General features: G+C 39.6%; 1 protein-coding gene across 1 annotated transcript in view; it reads right to left on the bottom strand.

Annotated features, from left to right (window-relative positions):
• Positions 1 to 17,688, bottom strand: part of TRHDE (thyrotropin releasing hormone degrading enzyme) — a 1,371,551-nt gene that overhangs the window by 369,969 nt on the left and 983,894 nt on the right. Inside the window, exons 8-9 of the mRNA XM_075344896.1 lie at positions 10,317 to 10,382; positions 5,968 to 6,155 (exon numbers count right to left, since the gene is read on the bottom strand). Coding sequence (XP_075201011.1) covers positions 5,968 to 6,155; positions 10,317 to 10,382 — 254 coding nt within the window. The remainder of the gene's footprint in view (positions 1 to 5,967; positions 6,156 to 10,316; positions 10,383 to 17,688) is intronic.

Below are 17,688 nucleotides of genomic sequence, written 5' to 3'. Positions count from 1 at the left end.
TCATTGTCTATAACCACAGTTGTTGGAAAGGCAGCATTTTGGTAGCCAACAGTTTGCAGATGATGAAAGTCAACCTCCAAGCCATGTCATGCCCTTCTAAAAGCATGTAAAACACAGCGAGGGGACTCCAACCACAGTCTCCCTCGTTTCCACTAACTGGGCCACACACACCCCACTTGACTGGCATCGGTTGAGCCCCCTTTTGAAAAAGAAAAAGATGCTTTGCATGAAGCACTCTCAAAAATACGCGTGCCTTTCCCGTCCCCTGGCTGACCCAGGGGAATAAAAGTCCTCTGAGAGCCATGACTTGTTCATCTTGGTTCTTTTAGAGACACAGCGAGGGGACTCCAACCACAGTCTCCCTCATTTCCACTAACTGGGCCACACACACCCCACTTGACTGGCATCGGTTGAGCCCCCTTTTGAAAAAGAAAAAGATGCTTTGCATGAAGCACTCTCAAAAATACGCGTGCCTTTCCCGTCCCCTGGCTGACCCAGGGGAAGAAAAGTCCTCTGAGAGCCATGACTTGTTCATCTTGGTTCTTTTAGAGACACAGCGAGGGGACTCCAACCACAGTCTCCCTCGTTTCCACTAATTGGGCCACACACCCCCCACTTGACTGGCATCGGTTGAGCCCCCTTTTGAAAAAGAAAAAGATGCTTTGCATGAAGCACTCTCAAAAATACGCGTGCCTTTCCCGTCCCCTGGCTGACCCAGGGGAAGAAAAGTCCTCTGAGAGCCATGACTTGTTCATCTTGGTTCTTTTAGAGACACAGCGAGGGGACTCCAACCACAGTCTCCCTCGTTTCCACTAACTGGGCCACACACACCCCACTTGACTGGCATCGGTTGAGCCCCCTTTTGAAAAAGAAAAAGATGCTTTGCATGAAGCACTCTCAAAAATACGCGTGCCTTTCCCGTCCCCTGGCTGACCCAGGGGAAGAAAAGTCCTCTGAGAGCCATGACTTGTTCATCTTGGTTCTTTTAGAGACACAGCGAGGGGACTCCAACCACAGTCTCCCTCGTTTCCACTAACTGGGCCACACACACCCCACTTGACTGGCATCGGTTGAGCCCCCTTTTGAAAAAGAAAAAGATGCTTTGCATGAAGCACTCTCAAAAATACGCGTGCCTTTCCCGTCCCCTGGCTGACCTAGGGGAAGAAAAGTCCTCTGAGAGCCATGACTTGTTCATCTTGGTTCTTTTAGAGACACAGCGAGGGGACTCCAACCACAGTCTCCCTCGTTTCCACTAACTGGGCCACACACACCCCACTTGACTGGCATCGGTTGAGCCCCCTTTTGAAAAAGAAAAAGATGCTTTGCATGAAGCACTCTCAAAAATACGCGTGCCTTTCCCGTCCCCTGGCTGACCCAGGGGAAGAAAAGTCCTCTGAGAGCCATGACTTGTTCATCTTGGTTCTTTTAGAGACACAGCGAGGGGACTCCAACCACAGTCTCCCTCGTTTCCACTAACTGGGCCACACACCCCCCACTTGACTGGCATCGGTTGAGCCCCCTTTTGAAAAAGAAAAAGATGCTTTGCATGAAGCACTCTCAAAAATACGCGTGCCTTTCCCGTCCCCTGGCTGACCCAGGGGAAGAAAAGTCCTCTGAGAGCCATGACTTGTTCATCTTGGTTCTTTTTTCAAAAGCGAGGGGACTCCAACCACAGTCTCCCTCGTTTCCACTATTTGGGCCACACACACCCCACTTGACTGGCATCAGTGTACCCCCATTTTCAAGATGAAAAAGATGCTTTGCATGAAGCACTATCAAAAATACGCGTGCCTTTCGCCGCCCCTGGATGACCCAGGGTAAGAAAAGTCCTCTGAGAGCCATGACTTGTTCATCTTGGTTCTTTTTTCAAAAGCAAGGGGACTCCAACCACAGTCCCCCTCGTTTCCACTAATTGGGCCACACACACCCCACTTGACTGGCATCACTTGATCCCCCTTTTCAAAATGAAAAAGATGCTTTGCATGAAGCACTCTCAAAAATACGCGTGACGTTCCCGTCCCCTGGATGACCCAGGGTAAGAAAAGTCCTCTGAGAGCCATGACTTGTTTATCTTGGTTCTTTTTTCAAAAGCGAGGGGACTCCAACCACAGTCTCCCTCGTTTCCACTAATTGGGCCACACACACCCCACTTGACTGGCATCACTTGATCCCCCTTTTCAAAATGAAACAGATGCTTTGCAGGAAGCACTCTCAAAAATACGCGTGCCTTTCCCGTCCCCTGGATGACCCAGGGGAAGAAAAGTCCTCTGAGAGCCATGTCCACATTGTCAGTGGACAGAGACGTGTGCTTATCTGCCAGCAGACCCCCAGCAGCACTGAAGACAGGTTCCGAGAGAACGCTGGCTGCAGGACACGACAAGATCTTTAAGGCGTACGTGGCGAGCTCAGGCAATTTATCCAGATTCGAAGTCTAAAATGAGCAGGGCTCAAGTTGCACAATAATGGAATCGATGTTTCCTTGCATATACTCATATATCTGTGTGTCCTCCTCTTTTTCCTTGTCCAGCTGTTTTGTTTTCGCATGAGTATATGTCCTTGTCACTTTCCCATGTGTTTGAGTTGTTTGTCACCTTTTGGACACCTTTGAGGGTGTTTTCTAGGTGTTTTTCTGTGTTTGTGATTGCCTGCCATTGTTTCCTATGCAGTTGGAGTTCGGTTCGTCGAACGTTCGACGAGCCGAACTCGAACGGGACCTCCGTTCGGCGAACCGGCCTCGAGCCGAACCGGGACCGGTTCGCTCATCTCTAGTCACCAAGTTTAATTAATTCCCCTGAGCTTAGCTCATCTGTGGTCAATGATGCTGGTACCATGGAAACCTCGAACTGTGACCGTGGATAAACTCAGTGACGTCACCGCTCACAGCTATGGCTCAGTCAGTGTCTGCCTAAAGCCGCAGCAGGTGGTCATGTTTTCTAATGTGACTGCACGCAAAATGCGTCTTGTATATGGTATGGACCAAGCCACACTAATGGCTATTTTAATGGAAATTCAATAAATAGTGAATTTTGTATTCTACCTGCTGGACTGGATACCGGATCTGCTTTCATGATTGGATTTAGGAGTGACCTTTCTTCTGTGCACCGTCCTTGATCATCTCTGCTGGGTGAGCTGGAATTCCCCTTTTTTTGGATTGTTTTTCCCACTGTATGGCTGTAAGACCTTTTCCATAGTGACATGCAAGTTATATGTTGTTAACCCCTTCAGCCCTCAGGCACTTTCCGTTTTTACGTTTTTGTTTTTTGCTCCCCTTCTTCCGAGAGCCGTAACTTTTTTATTTTTCTGTCAATATTGCCATATAAGGGCTTGTTTTTTGTTGGACGAGTTGCACTTTTAAAAAAAACTAAAAGTTTTACCATATAAAGTACTTGAAAATAGCAAAAAAAATCCAAGTGTGAAAAAACTGCAAAAAAAGTGTGATCGCACAATAGTTTTTGGAATATATTATTCACCGTGTTAACTATATGGTAAAACTGATGTGCCACTGTGATGCCTGAGGTCGGTGCGGGTTTGTAGACACCAAACATATATAGGTTTACTTGTATCTAAAGCATTCAAAAACCCCACCAGTTTGTCCAATAAAAGTGGCACACGTTTTACGCCATTTTCTGAAACCTGTAGCGTTCTCATTTCTTGGAATCTATGGCTCATTGACAGCATATTTTGGGCATCTCAAGCTGACAGTTTTAATGGAATAATATTTGCATAGATGCTACGTTTTGATCTCCTGTTATTGCATTTTGCGTAAAACTTGCGGCGACCAAAAAAACGTAATTTTGGCGTTTGGAATTTGTTTTCTGCTACGCCGTTTACTGATCAGATTAATTGATTTTATATTTTGATAGATCGGGCATTTCTGAATGCAGCAATACCAAATATGTGTATATTTTTTTATTTTTTTTTAACCCTTTAAATTTCAATGAGGGTGATTTCAATGAGGGTGATTTGAACTTTTAAGTTTTTTGTTTTTTTATTCTTTAAAACTTTTTTTTTACTTTTTTTATTTTACTAGTCCCCCTAGGGGGCTATAGCGATCAGCAATCTGATCACTCTGCACTATCTGCAGATCTCAGCTACACAGCTGAGAACTGCAGATATGGTGCTTTACTTTCAATGCCAGCTGTATTCTGGCATTGAAAGGAAGCGACTCATGTTAGCTACAGGCATCATCACATGACCCTGTGCTACTATGGCAACACCGAAAGTCACGTGATCACGCACGTGACTTTCGGTGGGGGCGGCGGTAAGTGAAAATCATGGCCGCGCGCATATACATCTCACTGCCAGACTTTGGCAGCGAGATATAAGTGGTTAAATGTTCCGGGTGGAATGCGATTCCACTCAGAACATGCAGGCACACATGTCAGCTGTTAAAAACAGCTGATATGTGCGCAGATCGCCGCATCCTGCCCGCGGCAGGGGGCAGGGCTTAACGTCACACGCTCCATGACGGATATATCCGTCAAAGGTCTTGAAAGGCTTAAAGGGTTAATCAAATCTGGAATAACAAATAAAAGCTGTAAGCTAATACACACATTTGAATATTAATTAATAGTGTCATTTTTAGATTTTCTTTTTCTTATATTTGTACTTTGGACTTTTATCTACAAACGTTGTGGCACTCATTTGCACAAAAAAACTGCTTAAACTAAAATGAAGCAAATGAAACATTAAAATAATCAAACATTATAAATAAGACTTTTAAGTTTAAATCAGGCTACTTAAACAGGTATGCAAAATTTGGGTTTATGAAAATTGTTTTAAACCAATGACTGATTCTTATAATGTAAGAAAAAAACATTTCTATTTTTAACCATCAAGTATGGATTTTGCCCAATCTTTCTCCTTGCTCTTCAATATCAGCTGCAAGGTTTTCAGGAAAGAAGTCCTGATGGGTATGTGAAAACTGTAACTTCAAATTTGTCTGACAATCCAAGGATTTGAAGTGTTTAAGCGTATTCTTCACGATAGGCTTAAATTTCTGATCTTTGTTGTTACCTAGAAATTTCTTCACAGCTTCTTTAAAAGTTTTCATTTTTGTTTTGAATATGTCGTCCTTCATGAGTTTCTAAATATCCGGACCAACAGTAATGCCTTCCATCAGTTTTGCTTCCCACAGTTCTTCAAACTTGGTACACAAGAACATAAAGGTCTCTCCTTCCGTCAGTTGATCTTTCACAAAGTGTTTCATCAGTCCAAGCTTAATGTAGATTGGTGGCAGGAGAACTTTAGTGGGATCAACTAAACTTTCCGCAACTATGTTCTTGAGTCTAGGTTTCAAAGAAGCTCTCATTGGCCAGTGATGAGTCCTATCCCAGCTGTCCCATTCACACAAAAAAGCATGGGTACATTGTGCATCCTCCTTGATGCCCAAGGAGCATAGATACAACTTTCAGATCAACACAAATTGACCATCCTTGATGCTTGTAGTTAGGTTTCTTGAGAAAAAGTCTACATTTTTGTAGCTTTTCTTCAAGTACACAGAATGCCCTACAGGCACTGAAGCATACTCGCTGCCATTGAGCAGTACAACAGCTTTCAGACTTTTTTGGATGAATCAATAAAGATTCTCCACTCTCATATTGTACTCAAACTTAATTTTTTTTCATCAGCCCAGGAATATCACTGCAATACACTAGAGCACCATCTTGAAAAAAGTATGGATGGAATTCTTTTTGGGAACCTATGGAATTATATTCTTTTGAAAGCCTATAGTCAGCTTCTGTGAAAAATCTATATAGATAATGTAATTTTTTCGATATTTTACTGAGCTCAGTGATCAAAAGCAGGTAAAAATAACCTCTTAGTTTTCAAACAATTTTACCCTTTTTGACCTGAGATATTTATACTATGAAATAAAAATATAATGAAAATGCAATGCATAAATGTATATAAATTGTAAACAATTAGTGTTAAGAAAAAACATCAGAAACATTAAAGTAACCCTACCTGATATTCTTTTGCTCTAGGTCACGGATATTTGTGTCTACATTATATAGGAAGTGCTCCTGAGTAACTGTTATGCCATCATCCACAGTGTCATTTCTTATTATTGTTATGACAGGATATCCCATTTGCAGAGTCCACTGATCCATCACTTCTTGAATGTTTACCGATTTGCCTTCATTTTTCAATACCTTAAAAATAAGTTAAATTACTTTTTTCTAAAAAAAACAGCAAAGTCTACAAACATTTTCAACTTTCCTTCACTCTTTTAAATTTATTTGTATGTTTGCTTTAGTGCATATGTGAAAGGTTAGCAATATGTGATACGCCTGAAAGATGAACATAAATATAATTGACATGTTCCAGATACAGATTATCTCATTTCTAAATAATCTTTCTCTAATTCTATTGAATTGAATTGAATAGAAATTGCAGACATTGTCAAGTATGAATTATAGATATAGATACATGTATAGAAACATATACACAGTATAGACTATTTATAAATTCATGTTTCCTATCAAATGATGATGGAGAAAAATATCCTGTTGCAAAAAAAGTAACTGAAAATCTAACTTTATATGTTAAATGGCTTTGCTGTGTTGTGTCCAGTTAAAGCTATCTGTATCATGATATATTTTTGTGATCAGTCTGATAAAATGTAATAATAAAACTATGTCGGCAAACTGGAAGCCAAGTCGTTACAGTAAAAAAAAATTTCATGTTCCTCGAAATAATATTTCCCGTTTGGCATACTACATTAAACCCTTCACCAACCGGCGATTTTCAGTGTTTCATTCACATATTTCCTCCCTCTTTTCCAAGAGCCATAACTTTTTTATTTTTCCGTCAATAAAGTCATATAAGGACTTGTTGTACTTTTGAATGACACCATTCATTCTAGCACATATTGTACTGGAAAATGGGGGAAAAAAAATCCAGAAATGTGAAATTGTAAAAAATTGCCATTCCACAATATTTTGGGGATTTTTTTATTTACCATGTTTACTATATGGTAAAACTGACCTAACAGTATGATTCTCCAGGTCAGTATGAGTTCATAGATACCAAAATATTTTTTTTTTATTTAAGTGTTAAAAACAAATTCAGTCAAAAATAAGAGAAAAAGGAATGTGGTGTGCACATAATTTTTTGGGATCACCAAGACATAATAATAGAATTCATAAACAAATTTCATTTTATTCAATAAATAACAAGCCAGAAAACAAATACTGCCAGTGCATATAAAACATTTAAAAACAACACAGACGAAAGTCATACATAGCGTGTCACTGTGAGGGGCGCACCTAATCCCCAAGCATCTAAAGTGCTATGAAAAAGTAAATGGCTAAATAGCAAATATCTTTGGACACAAATACTAAATAATCCAAATGACAAAGCAGATGCAATTCTAGTATATAGCTGCAAAATGGTAGAAATCACAGACATACAGGTTAGACTGAAACAATATAGTAGTATAAGAGGAAAATAATCCATATGAGGCTAACCCACCAAAAAAAATCTGAACACAGGCACCTAGATCTCAGGCAAATAAGAAATAAAGAGATGCCACATGATTATTACTATCAAAAAGAGCAATCCTGCTAAACAAATGCCATATAGGTGTATGGGTAGAGGGGGAGCCCACTTCTGGGATGCTGTCTGCCATGCACTTATGCCAACTTCTTGATGTGTTAGGTAATTGGATTACATTTTCTGTAAATTGTTTGTATATTTAAAGTCTGTTTGCCAATGGTACATCTACTGCTACCCCTGAGGAAGCCATCGCTGAGTGGTGATACGCGTGGGGATCCCCATCTTCTCATACCCCTATAAGGCATTTGTTTAGCAGGATTGCTCTTTTTGCTAGTAAGCATTATGTGGTAACTCTTTATTTCTTATTTGCCGGAGATCTAGGTGCCTTTTGGCTTAGCCTCATATGTTTTTTTTTTCTCTTATACTACTATATTGTTTCAGTCTAACCTGTATGATCTGTGATTTCTACCATTTTGCTTCTACATACTAGAATTGCATCTGCTTTGTCATTTGGATTATTCAATATTTGTGTCCAATGATATTTGCTATTTTGCCATTTAATGTATCATAGTACTATAGATGTTTGGGGATTAGGTGCTCCCCTCACGGTAACACAATTTGACTTTTGTCTGTGTTGTTTTTAAATGTTTTTGTATGCACTAGCAGAGTTTGTTTTCTGGCTTGTTATTTATTGATTAAAATTAAATTTGTTTATCAATTCTCTATCAATTATGTCTTGGTGACCCCAAAAAATTATGTGCACACCACTTTCCATGTCTTTTTTTTTACTTAGTTCTTATTTAGTGTGTTTTTTGGGGTTGATCCTTATTTATCTATCTCAAGTGCCTTCAACATATTATTTTTTCAGTGAAAACAAATTCAGAAATTGGTCAAAAAAACTAATTACGCATTTGGCGCAATATTAGGAGACCTGGAACATTTTCATTTTTCACAATCTGGGGCTATGTAATGGCTTATTTTTTCCATCCTGAAATGATGTTTTTAATTATACCATTTTAGTGTACATGTGATGTTTTATTGCCTTTTATTGCATTGTTGCGAAAACCAAAAATCCATAATACTGGATTTTTGATTTTTTTTCCTCCTTATGCCCTTTATCGATCAGATTAATTTATTTTATATTTTTATAGATTGGGCATTTCTGAACATGGCAATACCAAATATGTGTTTTATTTATATATTGCTTTATTTTCAATGGGGCAATAAGGGGGTGATTTAAATGTTTGTGTTTTTTTATAGTTTCCTATTTTTCTAAAACTTTTTTCCTTTTTTATTGTTTTTACTAATATCCTTTGGGGACTTGAATATGTGATCTTCTGATCTTTGCTTGTGCTATACAAAGCAGTGCATCAGCACCGCTCTGTACAACAGAAATGATGTTTTTCTGTGAATGTGGTGCTCAGCCGGCATTTACAGGAAGTTCGTCATGACAGACACTGTAATCCCCAGCTGACCCTCAGCGGTCATGACAACCCATTGGCACTCCATGATCATTTCACGGGGCCTCCAAAGGGAGGGGGAAATGGCACATTCCCAGCAGGCATACGTTAATGCCCGCTTTGAGTGATTTAAAGCAAGATTTAACTGGTTAATTCCTGTTTGAGGCACATGGCTAATCAAATCAGCCAACAGGAGCAGGGAAACATACAGGCTTTATGCGTAAGCTCAGATAAAAAGGAAGTACACATCCAGCATCGGACTGGCTACCAGAGGAATTTCCTGTAATGCCAGGCAAGGATTCAGTTACCTGCATTGCACTCCGGAGCAGCAGCCTGGTCTGATCTTAGAGTTTACCGGAGCGCCAAGTGATTGATTCCCCGACGATTGCGATTCAGTTCATGACAGCTGCGGACAGGCCGGCTGCAATCTGGAGTTCAGGTAAGAGCACCGGAGATTACCCCGGGATATCTGCAGCTGTCATGAACTGAACCGCAATTGCCGGAGTATTTATCACTCGGCGCTCACGGTGCAGTCTAGGCTGCACTATGGAGCTCAAGTGAGAGCTCCGGAGTGCAATGCAGGTAACTGAATGCAGGCCTAGCATTACTGGAGATTCCTCCGGTAGCCAGTCCGATGTTGTACACATCCAATATTGCACCAGTAAGTCATAGGTTGTGAAGGGGTTAACAGGCTAAAAGAAGCAACTTACATTAAGGAATATCATTGCTATGCTGTGCTGCACTTTATTTGGTATCATAAACGGGGAGAGGAATATAGGTGTAAGCACAACCCCACCAGGTGAGTGCGTTTTCAGCACTAGACAAAAGCCCTATACCGGGTAAGACCCTATTTTTGCGCTTTTATTCCACAGTTACATCACGCACTTTATTTGGTGGCACACTATGAAATTAGATTTTGTAAACAAATATCTGCTTTACCATTCCAAGCCACTTTCTTCTATTGTTCATTGACCAGTTGGAAGCTCATGTGCTATTTGTAGACATATTTGGCAATTGTTGATTCATCTGTTTCATGCAGTCAAAACAGATTGGCTTGCTTCTCCCCCCATTCCTAATGAACTTTGAGTCTCCATGACCCGTTAGCCAGTTTACCTATTTTCCATCCTGAGCCCACTCTCAGCTAGTATTTTTGCACACTAGAAATCACCCCTAAACAAATTGTTTTGTTGCCAAGATCTTTATAGTTACTCATTTTTCTTATCTTCAACACATCAACTTCTAAAATTGATTGCTAAATTTTGTTTCTTATCTTTTACCTCCTTGACAGGTGAAATTATAACAAGATAATGCTCTTTACAAAAACAGTTATTAATTAATATAATGTGCTATATTTACCTTTGAGAGTGTGTTCCATAGATCTTTCCTTGCAGCATTACCATACTTGTGGGTTGTTAAGTATTCCTACAAATACAAAAAATATTTATGGACAATATGACGCGCCCAAGGATACATTCTGTTATGAATATAGCAAGCACCATGATAAAGTTAACAAAAACCTTGGACAGGCAACATTTCAAAAAGCTTAAATTTGTTGTTTTTGCTTTCTCATCTGAGAGCAGCATAATGTAGGCAAAGAGATCCTTACTCCCACTATGTGTACCTTAGACTATTGGTTGCCGCGTTTCTGACACAATAAGGAGTTTTAGATATATCCATGTAGCAGGGCTAAAAGAACTGCTGCTGTGCATACTAGGCTCTCAATAGAGATTGTACATTGACATTGAGATGTCAATTAGAGAAGGGTACATGCCAAGACAGGTAACCCTGAATTCAAGATTTTATGCCTTGCAGCATGCTCTCTTTAGATTACATAGCAAAAATCTGCTAACAGGTTCCCCTTAATATTAAAATGAAAGCATAGAGACACAAAGGAACTCCTTACACAAACATTGGAGAAGGAGAATCTACTTGAAATGAGAGTGAAACAATCACATCAACATTTTTTATGACCTGTCTGGTGTGTTCCTTGACTTTCGTGATGCTGTTTGATCCCTTATATTCTTAAAAAAAAACCTCCTTCACAGAACATCTGTAGTAATAGATAATAATTAAACACTGGTGGACTAAATTTCTTGATTATTTAAATGCTGGAGTCAATTACTCACTCAAGATTTTATTTAGGTTCATCAGTCTACAGGGAGCTGAATGCAGATTTCCTAATTTTGAGATTTATATTTTGAAATACTTAGGAAACCATGTATCATTTCCTTTACACTTCACAAATAGTTGCTACTTTGTGTAGGTATATTCCCTAAAATCGTAAAATATCAATAAAATACTTTAACAATTGTGGCTGTAATGTGAATAAATTTGGAAAAGTTCGGGGAGTTTGAGTAACTATCAAGGCACTGTTGCTTTTAGCTTTCCTCTAGCAGTCCTATAGGCAATTAATAGAATGATGGTTGACAAATTTTCATCTACTCTGTGGAGACTTTATTTTGCATTGATTCTCCTTGCAATTATGGCATCATTGGCTTATGGCATCACAGTTTTCTTTTTTAACAACTTGTATGGCAGGCACTTGGGGCAATAATTTGTTGTGAGTTAACTGGCTTATTTTAGATAAGATAAATTGTATTTGATACTGTTAGATGGCATGCATTGCTAGTGGTGCTACTGTTCAGCCTCACTTTAAAAAGTTTGCTTCATGATCCAGACTTAACCCAAACTTGACCCAAGACAAATAAGGTCATAAAAACTAATGGAGAACCTAAGGGGCTGCAGAAGGAAGCAAAATGAGGGCAAATATGTAGAATAGGAATACATTCTTTAGACAACAGTGTGGGCTACTGTTTATTTTTGATCACTTGCAAAGGTAAAACAGTCAGCTACAGACTGCAACCTTTAACTGTAAGCTTTACCTTGGCTGGTTATCAAAAAAAGAGGGGATTATTTATAATTAAACTAAAAACTACATCGACTCCTACCTATTTTCAGACAGCTGGGGGCTAGTATTATGAGGGCAAGAAGTCCCAAGGTTATTTGGCCCCACACTGCCTAAAAATAGCAGCCCCCAACCTCCGCAGAAGGGGCTCATCCATTAGATGTGCAAAATCTGGTAATTTATTGGCTATTTCCAATTTCCCTTGTGGAAAATGGGGTAATACTTATTGAGTTGATGTCAGATGTGAATTGACAGCTTACATCAATTCCAGTGGTTAGTAATGGATAGGCGTCAATCAGACACCTCTGTTACTAATATAACAAAAAAAAAGTTAAAAAAGACAGACAAAGAAAAAAAAAATAATTTTGAATAAGGACTACCCCACACACCCTTGTTCACCAATGTATTAGTCCAAAGACTAATCTTCCATGACATCCATTGATTTCTATGGCTTCTAGCACCAATTTTGGGGTTGCTGCTGGCTTATTTTTTTAGGCTTTGAAGGGCCTAATAACCATGGCCCTTTCCACCCTGATAGTACCAGCCTTCAATTGTCTCCTTTACTTTGAGTAGCTTTCAAAAATAGGTGGGACTGAAGGAACCCATGACGGTTTTTTTTTCTTAATTTTAAAAAATTTTGAAAAATGAGTTGGATTTCCTCAGTTTTTGGTAACAAACCAAGGTAAATCTGATAGCTGAGGGTTGAAGCCTGTCTGTTTTACTTTCACTGGCTATTAAAAAGAGATGGGAGCGCACGTCAATTTTTTAAAAAAAAACCTTTTTTGTTCAAAGCAGTATACAGTCATCTTCTGCATGCAATAAAGCTTGTTGATTGGCTGAACTGCAGCCTTTCAACAAATGTTATTACCATACGAACAGCAGGCAAACTTCAAACTCTGATATGGACGTTTTTTAAAAGTCTGTGTTTGAATCCGAGTCTCAGACACCCCGTGTTCAGTACAAAACTTGAACTTTATAGTTCGAGTTTGCTCATCCCTAGTCAATCCTTAAAAAAACCTTCTAGTTTTACATTTATAGCCTTGTGCTTTTGTCATGTATGGATTCTAAATTGCTCTTACTTATATATACATCACTTAAAGTATTGGAGAACTGTACTTTTATGCCCTTCATGTTGCATTCAATTTTGTATACATGTGTACATTTCTTCAAATCATCTGTGAATTTAAGAGCTTCAATTTTTAGAAATTACAATCACAAATTTATATCAAAGCTATTAATTGCAAATTGCTGTTCGATAAACACACCAAATACATCAAATACATGAAATTTGATGACACATGCAGAAAACTGAGCATATGATGTAATAATAGGATTACTAACATATTCATGTATATTGTAGCTTTTTACAGTAAAGACTATCACTGAATGATGTATGTTGAAAATTAAGGACAAGTAAAATAACACAGGACATTGATTTGTCCTGCAGCAATTGTAATAACATTGACACTGTTGAGTTAGCAACCTGAGGCTGATTTACAGGAGCTAGTGTCTCCAGAGAATAAAAAGCAATTCAGTCTCCATAGCAGTTATTTTATACCTCAGCAAAGGGCAAACTACCTTGCCATAACAGAAAGCTAAGTGTTGTAGCTATCTTAGAGGTGCCGTATGTGGACTATCAAGGCACTAAACAAAATCCAATTCTATTTTCACACAAATTCCCAAAGCCAATTTAGGTCATTTCGGCACAGAAGCAAGAGATTAATTTTAATTAGGATGATTTTTTCACTGCAGCATATAACCTCCTCCACATTATTTTGCAAAGGTAGTGGGGGCAAAGGTAGTATGTCAAGGGCCTGGTGTGTTCTTCCTCCACCAAGCTCAAATTTTTAGTTACTAAAAGGTATACAACTTGATGGTACAGATTCAATCTATCACAGCACAGTTGAACACAGTCAGGGTTGAGGATTTAAACCTCTTCACAGTAGATGCCGTACTGGGTACGTCATGCATTGTGTCAGGTTAATTACCACCGGCTGTCGTGGGCAGTTGGCAGCGATCCCTGCACATGTCAGCTGATTTAAACAACTGTCATGTGCGGCTATCAAGCACGACTGGATCCGCATTCCACTCGTGCCTGTTAACACCTTGCATCTCGCTGTCAAAATGTAACATGCTGCATTAAACATTCACTTGCCCGGCGTCATCGGAAGTCACGTGACGTCATCACGTGGATCCGATAGTTTTCATGGTAGCACAGGGTCATGTGATGACTCTTGTAGCTATCATGGGTCACTTTTTCTCACTGCCAGCAGACCGCCATGTGTGAGAGTAAAGCAGTTTTTCTGCAGATCTCAGCTGTGCAGCTGTGATCTACAGAAAGTACCAAGCAATCAGACTGCTGATCCTTAGGGGTACTTTGCATGCTGCGACATCGCTAGCCGATTGTAGCGATGCCGAGCGCGATAGTACCCGCCCCCATCGCACGTGCAATATCTTGTGATAGCTGCCGTAGCGAACATTATCGCTACGGCAGCTTCACACGCCCTTACCTGCCCTGCGACATCGTTCTGGCCGGCGACCCGCCTCCTTCCTAATGGGGCGGGTCGTGCGGCGTCACAGCGACGTCACACGGCAGGCGGACAATAAAAGTGGAGGGGCGGAGATGAGCGGGACGTAAACATCCCACCCACCTCCTTCCTTCCACATAGCCGATGGAGGCAGGTAAGAAGAAGTTCCTCGCTCCAGCGGCTTCATACACAGCCATGTGTGCTGCCACAGGAACGAGAAACAACATCGTACCTGTCGCTGCAGCGAAATTATGAAAATGACCGACACTACACAGATCACCGATTTACGTCGCTTTTGCGATCGTTTATCGGTGCATCTAGGCTTTACACGTTGCGACGTCATTACTGGCGCCAGATGTGCGTCACTTTCGATTTTACCCCGGCGATATCGCAGTAGCGATGTCGCAAAGTACCCCTTAGAGTCCCCTAGGAAGACTAGTAAAATAAAAAAAAGTAAAAAAAAGTTTTAAAAAATTAAACAAAAATAAAAAAATCTAAAAAAGGGTTAAAAAAATAAAAATATACTGTATACACATTTGGTATCGCCGTGTTCAGAAATGCCCGATCTATCCAAATATAAAATCAATTCATCTGATTGGTAAATGGCGTAGCAGCAACAAAAAAAACAAACGCCAAGATTACGTTATTTGGTTGCCACGTATTTTGCGCAAGATGCGATAACAGGCAAACAAATCATAGCATCTGTGCAAAAATGGTACTGTTAAAAATGTCAGCTTGAGATGCAAAAAAAAAGCTGTCAATGAGCCATAGATTCTACAAATAAGAATGTTACGGATAGCGGAAAATGGCGCAAAAATTTTTTTTTGACAAACTTGTGAATTTTTTTAACCCCTTAGATAAAAGTAAACCTATACATGTTTGGTATCTATGACTTGAGACATCACACAGATGCATCAGTTTTACCATATAGTAAGCACGGTGAATAAAATATTCCAAAAACAATCAGGCAGTTGCACTTTTTTTGCACTTGGAATTATTGTGCCGTTTTTCAGTACCTTACATAGTAAAACTAATGGTTTCATTCAAAAGTACAACTTGTCTCACAAAAAAAGCCCTCATATGACCTAAAAATAAAAAAGTTATGGCTCTTGGACGAAGGGGGGGGTGTAAAAACTGAAAATTGCACGGGGGTGAAGGGGTTAAAATATGGGTTACTCACAACACTTTAGATGGTCTACACAGTCTCAGGACCCTGAGAAGACTACATTATAATCATCACACCCAAGACATCTACAAAAAACTACCATACTAAAACATGGTTAATAAAGAATAAAACAATCTTATAGCATAATGAAGTCAGTTATTAAAGTGTAACTGTGACTTCAGGTAACTTTTCAGGATAAGCTGTCATATGTGTATACAGGAGTAATATGACTTTTTCTGATTGGTCTGTGATTTGGATGTTGCATTTTTAAGCTTTTTCTGATTCTTTGCCTTTCTTTTTCTCCCCCTCCTTTTTTCATAGACTTCAACTGGAACACTTGTAATGTGGTCTCTCAGGAACAACTTTAATCAGATTAAGGCCCCTTTCACACGTCAGTGATTCTGATACGTTTGTGCTTTTTTTTCTACGTACCAGAATCACTGACATACGCAGACCCATTATAATGAATGGGTCTGCTCACAAATCAGTGATTTTTCACTGAACGTGTCTCCGTGCGGCGAACCCGGGTGTCCGTGATTGTCGCACGGAGACCTGTCCATTTTTTTCTGGCATCACTGATGTCCCACGGACCACGCAGTGGTGTGATCCGTGAAACACGTGCCAGAAAAAATGTGCATATAAAATAAAAATCATTTTTACTCACCAGGCTTCAGCCGCGCTCTCTGCAGCCTGTTCTGCCTGCTGCTTCTGAGCCAGCTCATTACTGTCATGCATATTCATGAATGCACGACACAGCCGACCCGGAAGCAGCTGTTGCGGGGGTCAGCGCCGGCCGGATGCTGCGCCGCGGGAGCGTTCAGCACCATGGAGAGCGGGAGCGGGCACAGGTGAGTTAATCTCTATGGGCAATCACGGACCACGGAGAACGGAGCCCGGATTGCACTTAGACAACCCATGTGTGCCGTGAATCATGGCTTACGGAGGGACATGTGCGTGTTTTACACGTCAGTGAAAAACGTCTGTGTTTTTCACTGACGTGTGAAACAGACGTAAATCTGAAGATTGTCTAACTGTTGAATTCATGAGAAGAGTAAAATGTGGGTAAAAAAAGCAAATAACATATTACAAAGTTTCTTATATTTTCTACTACTATTGATTTTTAAACAAAGTGACATTAAAATTATGCTTTGAATTCATTACGTCATTAATCAAATCCTTACTAAACATGCTGTTTTTTGTGATTTTAGGGATCTTATTCTTAAATTTCAGCTATTTTCCGCTGATAACATGGACACAGCAGTGAGGAGTGAGTTATATTGATAGGAGTTAGTTCACTGACTGGCTGCTACGACCCTATCACATGGTTTGACACTTCTGGTGGGCAACCAGAGGGCCTCAATAAAGTCCACATACCTGTCAGAGGTATCAGAGTAGATTGGTACTTGGCATTAAGTCATGATGCCTCTGACAAGCTTTTTTCCCTTTCCAATAAGAAAATTAAGATTTTATATCATTATGGGCAAAGAACATGATTAGTTTAAGCTAATATTAAAATTAAAATGTTAAAAGCAATATTTTATTCAAATAACTTTTACATAACAAATAGTTCTTTTGTGCTCGATTAGTCAGCCAGAAGAGTATAACATGTTGTGCTACTGTATGCAGTAAAATGAAAAGTCTAATAATACATCATTGTAGATGATTGCTTTACCTTATCTGGGAGTTGTTTCACCCGGAACACCAACATTGATAGCTCCTGTTTTCCATTTTCCCCTACACTATATGGTAAATTTCATGATTTAATTTAAAAGTACAACTCGTCCCACAAAATCAAGCCCTCATAAGGCAAGATTGACAAAAAAATAAAAAAAGTAACAGCTCTCGGCAGAAGGGGAGGAACATCGCTCAGTAATGAAGGGGTTAATAAAGATTGTTCAAATGCTTCAACCCCGCCAATCACCAAGCTTTATTTCATGTGGAAGATCGCTGTATTCTGCTGTGAAGACTAAAGGTTTAAAAAAAATGACATGGGCTCTTGCCTATTTTTGATACAAAATGTAGATAAAATGGACAACTATTGTCTGAAACCATCAGCTGTCTGCTTTACCTTGGCTGGTTTTCAAAAATATAGAGGATCCCACATTTTTTTTAAATTACTTATTTAATAAA

This window comes from Anomaloglossus baeobatrachus, chromosome 4 (genome assembly GCF_048569485.1).
Source record: "Anomaloglossus baeobatrachus isolate aAnoBae1 chromosome 4, aAnoBae1.hap1, whole genome shotgun sequence".
Taxonomy (NCBI): Eukaryota; Metazoa; Chordata; class Amphibia; order Anura; family Aromobatidae; genus Anomaloglossus; species Anomaloglossus baeobatrachus.
Note: the sequence above shows the minus strand (reverse complement) of the source record. Positions and strands in the feature narration are given on the sequence as shown.